The sequence below is a fragment of the Benincasa hispida genome, chromosome 6 (assembly GCF_027475165.1).
Source record: "Benincasa hispida cultivar pf3 chromosome 6, pf3_genome.v1.1, whole genome shotgun sequence".
In the NCBI taxonomy this organism is placed as follows: domain Eukaryota; kingdom Viridiplantae; phylum Streptophyta; class Magnoliopsida; order Cucurbitales; family Cucurbitaceae; genus Benincasa; species Benincasa hispida.
The window spans coordinates 10,835,794-10,844,372 of NC_143483.1; the positions used below are offsets into that span (position 1 = coordinate 10,835,794).

The 8,579-nt window shown below is 34.4% G+C and overlaps 1 protein-coding gene across 2 annotated transcripts; it reads left to right on the plus strand.

Moving 5' to 3' along the window:
- Positions 1 to 788: 788 nt before the first annotated feature.
- On the plus strand, positions 789 to 8,241 carry LOC120080026 (ABC transporter B family member 15-like). Of its 2 annotated transcripts, XM_039034559.2 has the most exons (7): positions 789 to 1,243; positions 1,358 to 1,412; positions 1,510 to 1,688; positions 2,337 to 2,794; positions 4,333 to 4,873; positions 5,655 to 6,551; positions 6,638 to 8,241. In XM_039034559.2, exons 1-7 carry the CDS (start codon positions 992 to 994, stop codon positions 8,003 to 8,005), a joined length of 3,750 nt encoding a protein of 1,249 aa, XP_038890487.1. In that variant the 5' UTR covers positions 789 to 991; the 3' UTR covers positions 8,006 to 8,241. The 2 variants fall into 2 exon arrangements, with proteins under 2 accessions (XP_038890487.1, XP_090170592.1); XM_090314466.1 differs by lacking the exon at positions 1,358 to 1,412 and having other exon boundaries at positions 869 to 1,243.
- The last annotated feature ends 338 nt before the right edge of the window (positions 8,242 to 8,579 follow it).

Consider the following 8,579-nt stretch of genomic DNA (forward strand, 5'->3'; position numbering starts at 1 on the left):
TATAGAAACCTTTGCTAATCCACTTTATAAAAATAACAATTTAGTCCATCAATTTTAATATATAAAAAAAATTATACTTTTTAAATTGACAATAATTATATAATCTCTTTCATGAAGAATGTTGTTAAAATTTATTTTAGATGGGATGATTTTTCTTCCTAAAGATTAATTGTTATAAAATATAATTATAAATATTAAATGAGAAATTTTCAAAAATAGAAAAATAAAAGAAATTATTTACCCAAAATAGTAAAATTTAATCATTTTTATATAGGTTGATAGAAATCTACTAATGTTTATCAATGATATAAATTAATAAAGTCTATTATCGATACTAAGTGATGACGCTAGTAGAGGTCTACTAGTATCTATAAATTTTGTTATTTTTATAAATAGTTTGACCTTTTTTTTGTCTATGAAAATTTTTTACACTAAATTATACATTATATCCAACTAAAGAAATATTTGAAAATAGTTAAAGAATTGTTAAAATTATTTTTTAATTTTAAAAAGTACTTTAAAACATATACTTGTAAACATTAAAAAAACTAATTTTGATGATATAAAATATTTCAAAAACTTTCTATAGATAAAAAAAGAATAATTTTAACCATTTAACAACCATTTTTAAACATGCACAAAGCAAGAAAGTACCAATTGTGTTTCTAACTTCAAAAGAAAGTTATTTATTATTATTTCTATAATATTATTATTTGAGTTAAAAAAGAAAACAATTTAAAGCATAAAAAAGAAAAAGAAAACTTTCACAAAGTGATTTGTGAAGAAAAAAAAAAAAAAAATCACAAAGTGACAAACACAGGTCGAAGTCACCTATATATATATATATAGAACCTTGCTGGGTTCTTCCACAAGTGTGTTCATAACAACAATTAAAACAAAGTGAAATTTCATTTTCAGGCCAACGCGCCGCCGTGCCTGAAAGAAAAAGCCACCGTTCCTTCTCCCATCATTCCGTAGTCGGATTCGAAAAATGGGGAAAGAAAATGGAGGAGATTCAGAGAGAAATAAGAATAATAATAAGAAGAAGAGTCGAGGGATGGCGTCGATTTTCATGCACGCCGACGCCGTGGACAAGTTTCTGATGACGTTGGGTTTCATCGGAGCTATCGGAGATGGCCTCACAACCCCTCTGGTCTTGATCGTTTCTAGCCGTCTCATGAACAACATCGGCCAAACGTCTTCCATTTCCATAACTGATTCTTTTGTAGCCAACATCGACAAGGTATTTAGGTTGCATCTAACTATTACTCTTTTTATTTTTTTCTTATTTTCGCTCCACTACTGTATGATGGGAATTTTTTTGGATTGATTTGATTTTTTTTTTTGCGGGGGACAGAATGCAGTGGCTCTGTTGTATGTAGCTTGTGGGGGATTTGTGGCTTGTTTTGTTGGTGGGTTTTTCCTTTTTACTTTTTTGTAAAAAAAACTATTTAAATTTATTTATATAGAAATTCAAATTTTTTTTTTTTTTTTTTTTTTGGGTTGCAGAAGGATATTGTTGGACGAGAACCGGAGAGAGACAGGCGGCGAGAATGAGAGCAAGATATTTAAAGGCAGTTCTCCGGCAAGATGTTGGCTATTTTGATCTGCACGTGACTAGCACGTCCGAAGTTATCACCTCCGTTTCCAATGACAGCTTAGTCATTCAAGACGTCTTGAGTGAGAAGGTTCACTTTTTTTTTTTTCCTTTTATTATTCTTCTTTTTTATGGCATGAATTTTTTAAAAAAATATTATATTTTTTTCCAGAACTAAAAATGTTTTATGTTTGAATTTGAAAAGCCACTACTCGAAAAATTTTATAAAATATTTTATTTTAAATGTCAATATCAACATCGTATGAACTTCAAAATTTGAAGTTTCATCCGTCCACTCACAAATTTTCAAAACGATTTAGTTTTTTATATGATAAAACAAGCTAATTTTTAAAATATACGAGAAATATGGTTTTAAATAATTTTGTGAATTTCAAATAATAGTAAAGTTTAAAGATCGTAAATTTTTGTGACCCACGATTAATAACAATGTTTTTAGTAGTGGAACCTATGAAATGTTTGGATTAATAGAATTCATAACTTCTCATTTTCCGACTAGTTAACCCAAATATCTCCGAAATAAGTTCATCAATATTTTTGACAAAAATTGAAACCTGAAATGTTAGAGTGTGGGCGTCTAAAATTTAGTTCGAAGCTACCACTACACTCTTTCAAATCTTTTACAATAATAAAAAAAAAATAAAGAATAATAAAGTAATTTTTGAAAATTTTGAATTTTGTTACACATATTGTTTGACATGGGTGTTAAAAACCTAGCCAGATCCCAAACTTCCTGATGAACGCGGCGATATTCGTCGGAAGCTATCTCGCGGCGGTGATACTATTCTGGCGGCTGGCGGTGGTCGGATTCCCTTTCGTAGTATTGCTAGTGATCCCAGGCCTTCTTTACGGCAAAACATTAATGGGGTTAGCTAGAGAAAGCATGGAGGGGTACCAGAAGGCCGGATCAGTGGCAGAGCAGGCAATTTCATCGATCCGAACCGTGTACGCTTTCGCCGGAGAAGACAAGACCATAACGGAATATTCATCGGCGTTAGAAGGATCGGTAAAGTTAGGGATCAAACAAGGATTTTCTAAAGGATTGGCCATCGGAAGCAATGGAGTTTCGTTTGCAATTTGGTCGTTCATGTCTTGGTATGGTAGTCGAATGGTTATGTACCATGGCGCTCAAGGTGGCACCGTTTTTGCCGTCGGAGCTTCCATTGCCGTCGGTGGATTGTAAGTATTTATTTATTTTTTTCATCATCAATTTGTTGAAATTAAAACAAAAACTATTTTTGATTAATCCAATAAGGGCAATGCTTAGGTACCATACACCAATTGATTGGTTGCAACAGTAGCTGCACACACAATAGACGACTGCACCCAAATTTTTTTTATCCAAAAATGGGATTTCTCACTCACAAGTAGCAACTATTTATAAAAAAGAAGATTAATATTAATATTTCTTAAAATTAAAAAAAAAAAATACCATTTCTAGATGTTTTTGTTTTCCCTTGGAAACACCCTCTTTGAAGAATAATCCCAATTTCCTAATTAGTTATAACAGGTTCATTAAAAAGTTAACATCTAATTATTTGTTTTTGAAAAATTAAAAGTAAAGAAGAAACTCTGCATCTATATTTCTCTCTCTTATTTATGGAAAAAAAATTAATATCAAGCAGTCAACATGCAAGAGATTCTTTTTTTTTAAAAAAGAAAACATTTAATTTCACATTCATTGCTTTACCTGTATTGGCAACATGCACGAAATTATGTTGACTAGTTAATAAATAAGTTTGGAAAATTAAATCTAACTTAATTGCTTAAAACAAAAACTCAAATTTATAATCTCTAGTTCGGTAATTAGGTATTTTTGAAAAGTGTACTCGTTTCATATAATTTATTCATATATAAACATTTTAATTTTTAGCCAATTTTTAAAATTATTTTTTTAAAAAAAAAAATAAACTAATTTTTAGACTTCGTATGATAATCCTTTCTTGTTTTTTAGAAATTAAATACATTTCATCTCAATTTTTTATAATACTTTGCATTTTTCTAATTCCAAAAAGAAAACAAGTTTTTTAAATACTATTTTTTTTGTTTTCAAAATTTGGCCAATTTTTTTAAAAATATTAATAAAAAATAGATGACAAATCAAGAAACCTGAGAAGTGGAATGAACGTTTATATGCTTAGTTTTTAACTGAAAAAATAAAAAATAAAAAAGTTACCAATCGAGGCTTAAATTTTTTAGTTTCCCAAATTTGGCTTTGATTTTGAATACATCCTTAAAATGTATACTATAAACATATAAATAAATAGATGAAAGTAGTATTTTTAGGTTTAATTTTTAAAAACCAAAACTAAAAATCAAGACCTTGTTGTTTTGGTTTTTAATTTTTGAAAACTAAGCCACCAAAAACACCCCTTCTACCTTTAAATTTTTTATTCAGTTATTTTTTACCAATATCTTAAGAAATTGATCTTTAATTTTTGAAAATTAAAACAAAAAGTAGTTCTTAAGATTTTTTTTTTTTTTTAGACTCCGACTCTTTTAGTGAAGGAAGATAAAAACCATTATAAAAATTTGTAAAGAAATAGACTTCTCAATAAATCAAATATTTACTTAAATGATTTTTATTATTTTTATTTTTAGCAGCCCTATCTTTGTTTTATTATAATTATTTTGAAGATAAGGAGGCTAATTTATTAGTTGAGTACACATATACATAATTTGAATGGAAAAAATAATAATTAGAAATGAAATGACAGATCAATCGGTTCGGGTTTATCAAACATAAAGTACTTTTCGGAAGCATGTGCGGCCGGTGAGCGAATCATGGAAGTAATAAACCGGGTTCCCAAAATCGACTCGGCCGACATGGAAGGCCAAATCCTTCAAAATGTCTCCGGGGAGGTTCAGTTCACCAACGTTCAATTCGCCTACCCTTCCCGGCCCGACACCATGGTCCTCAACGATCTGACCCTCACAATTCCCGCAGGCCGCACCGTCGCCCTCGTCGGGGGCAGCGGGTCCGGTAAGTCGACCGTCATCTCTTTGTTGCAGAGATTTTATGACCCAATTGGAGGGAGCATTGCGGTGGATGGAGTGGGAATTGAGAAATTGCAATTGAAATGGCTGAGATCGCAAATGGGGCTTGTGAGTCAAGAGCCGGCGCTTTTTGCTACTTCGATTAAAGAGAATATTCTGTTCGGGAAAGAAGATGCCACCATTGATGAAGTTGTTGAAGCTGCTAAAGCTTCTAATGCTCATTGTTTTATTTCTCAGTTTCCTCAAGGATATGATACTCAGGTAATTCAATTCACTTTTTTTCTTTACTAAATTATTCTGCTTACATTTTAATTTGGATCCTACATCATTTCTAAACACATTTTGAATTAGGAACCAATTAAAATATTATAAAGAACCAAGATTTTAAGGCCTAAAAGAAATAGTTTTGAAAATCTAGGAGACCAAAGAAAAGAATTAAGTTTAAATCAACTAAAATTATATAAACTAAAAGTTAGTGGGAGTTATAGTTAGATTTCTTATAAAAACTGTATAAAAACTATGGAAGCCTTTTAAACATGAGGATATCAAATAAAAAAATGGTTAAAATTTCGGGACAAAATATTTTATTAACTTTATCTGAGGAAGAATTATATTTAACATAGTGCTAAGGTTTGAGTAAATGATCTTTTAAAAAGTATATTTTGAATGAATCGTCTTTTTTAAAAAGACATTCACTCATAAATTAACAACAATGTTCACTTTACTAAAAATTTAAAGGCATTTCACATTTTTGATAGAAATACCATTACTTTCCAAGCTACGTTCTTCTCATTTTTTTCAATTTTTTTTTATATATAATAATAACGAGAATTCTCTACCAAAAATTGAATTGTTTTTTCTTATTATTATTTTTCTTTTTACTCTCTATTGGTTTTTCTTTAACAAAAGTTTGGGTATTCCTTTTGTGCAATAAAATTTATCAAATAAAATTATTGTTGGAGTTATTTTCAAGAATTAAAATATCGATATTGAGATGTGAATTTATATTTAATATCGATATCAAAATGGTTGTATTTGATAGGTAGGGGAAAGAGGAGTTCAAATGTCGGGAGGACAAAAGCAAAGAATTGCCATAGCACGAGCCATAATCAAGCGACCACGAATCCTTCTCCTAGACGAAGCCACCAGTGCCTTAGACTCGGAATCCGAGCGTATCGTCCAAGAAGCCCTCGACAAAGCCGCCGTCGGTCGCACCACCATCATCATCGCCCACCGTCTCTCCACCGTCCGCAATGCCGACCTAATTGCCGTCCTCCAAAACGGCCAAGTCATGGAAATCGGTTCTCACAATGATCTGATCCGGAACCAAGCTGGCCTTTACACTTCCCTCGTCCACCTCCAACACAAATCCCCACCTGAACCTCCTTCATCCTCCATATCCCACATCGAAAAAACCACCACCACCACCACCGGCAGCCGCCGCCTCCCCCATCTCAGCCGCTCCAGCTCCGCCAACTCCGGAGCCTCCGACGTAGTTCACGAAACAGCCCCATCATCATCCAACATCGAAAAAGAACAAGAACTCCCAATTCCATCGTTTCGAAGGCTATTGGCTCTGAATCTGCCGGAATGGAGACAGGGTTTAATGGGCTGCAGTGGGGCAATTTTATTTGGCGCTGTTCAGCCTTTGTATGCATATGCAATGGGATCGATGATTTCTGTGTATTTCTTACATAGTCATGAGGAGATTAAAGCCAAAACGAGGACTTATGCGCTTTGCTTTGTTGGGTTGGCTATGTTTTCTTTTCTTGTCAACATACTCCAACATTATAACTTCGCGTACATGGGAGAATATCTTACCAAAAGGGTTCGAGAAATGATGCTTTCCAAGATCCTTACATTTGAAATTGGCTGGTTCGATCAAGATGAACATTCTAGCGGTGCGATTTGCTCGAGACTATCTAAAGATGCCAATGTGGTAAGCAGAAATTTATTTATTTATCAAATATTATTCAATTGGATTATACTTTTTAATTAAACAGAGCTTTACTTTGTTTTGGGCAGGTGCGATCCTTGGTGGGGGATAGAATGGCTTTAATTGTGCAAACGATTTCAGCTGTAACTATAGCATTCACAATGGGACTTGTGATTTCATGGAAGCTAGCACTTGTAATGATCGCTGTTCAACCTTTAGTCATATGCTGCTTCTACACAAGACGAGTGCTCTTGAAAAAAATGTCGAACAAAGCCATTAAAGCACAAGAACAGAGCAGCAAGCTTGCAGCAGAGGCTGTCTCTAACCTTCGAACAATCACAGCATTCTCTTCACAAGAACGCATTCTCAAAATGCTAGAGAAAGCCCAAGAAGGCCCAAAACGAGAAAGCATCAAGCAATCATGGTATGCTGGGATTGGACTCGGCTGCTCCCAAAGCCTCACCACCTGTTCATGGGCGTTGGATTTCTGGTACGGCGGAAAATTAGTAGCACAAGGACAAACCACGGCTAAAGCTCTGTTCGAGACCTTCATGATTTTGGTTAGCACCGGCCGTGTAATCGCCGATGCCGGTAGCATGACGACAGATCTCGCTAAAGGGTCAGAGGCAGTTGGGTCAGTTTTCGATGTCTTGGATCGATTCACTAAGATCGAACCAGACGATCCAGAAGGGTACAAACCCAATAAATTAATCGGCCAAATCGAAATCAACAATGTGGATTTCACTTACCCATCTCGACCGGAAGCGATGATATTTCGTGGCTTTTCAATTAACATTGAGGCTGGAAAATCCACCGCGTTGGTTGGACAAAGTGGGTCAGGAAAATCCACCATAATCGGCTTAATCGAACGATTCTACGACCCGATTAAAGGAACAATCAATCTCGACGGTCGCGACATCAAATCGTATCATCTCCGAACGCTGAGAAAACATATCGCATTGGTTAGCCAAGAACCGACGCTATTCGCAGGAACAATAAGGGAAAACATCATATACGGAATTTCGAGAGCAGTAGACGAATCGGAGATAATAGAAGCGACAAAAGCATCAAATGCACACGATTTCATCTCGGGATTGAAAGATGGGTACGAGACATGGTGTGGAGACAGGGGATTGCAATTGTCAGGAGGCCAAAAACAGAGGATCGCCATAGCTAGAGCGATATTGAAGAATCCAGGCGTACTGTTACTAGATGAAGCGACAAGTGCGCTTGATGGGCAGTCGGAAAAGGTGGTTCAGGAGGCTTTGGAGAGGGTAATGGTGGGAAGGACGAGCGTGGTGGTGGCACACAGGCTGAGTACAATACAGAATTGCGATATGATTGCGGTTTTGGATAAAGGGACGGTGGTGGAAACAGGGACTCATTCGTCGTTGCTGGAAAAAGGACCAAGTGGAGCTTATTATGCTTTGGTAAATTTGCAGAGGAGGTCCCATTAGAATCTCTCTCTTTCAGCCAAGCTAGGGATTGGAGAAGATGATTAGTAGGTCTAGTCTAACCACATTGTTATTTTTAATCTTATGATCTAGTTGGGGGTTGGTGGAAAATAATGGAGAGAGGGGAGGACTTCAATATGTAAATCATGTGAAGTTTTTTTTTGGTTTTCTTCTTTCCATTTTATAAGTTTTATATTATAAGCTCTTTAAATGATATTTTAGGAGTTATCTTATTTTTACTCTTTGGTCTACACACATATTTTACTTTTATTGCACATTTTTTCTTTTCTCTAAGCTTTATTTTAGACTAATGTCTAGACTATTGCTATTGTGCCTTTAACTTTTCGTTTGAGGTGTTTTTTTTTATCTAGAAATACTCCATCTTTTCAGATATTTTGCCCCCCCTATCGTTAATAAGGTTGTTTAGAGAGTGATTGGGGTCATTCAATTTGTTTGGTAACTATTTTTCTTGCTACCATATTAGGATGACCATTACATCAATTAGATGTTAAAAATGCATTCCTTTATAACATCCTCAAGGAATGAGTGTTTATGGCACAATCCTTGAATTCCAAAA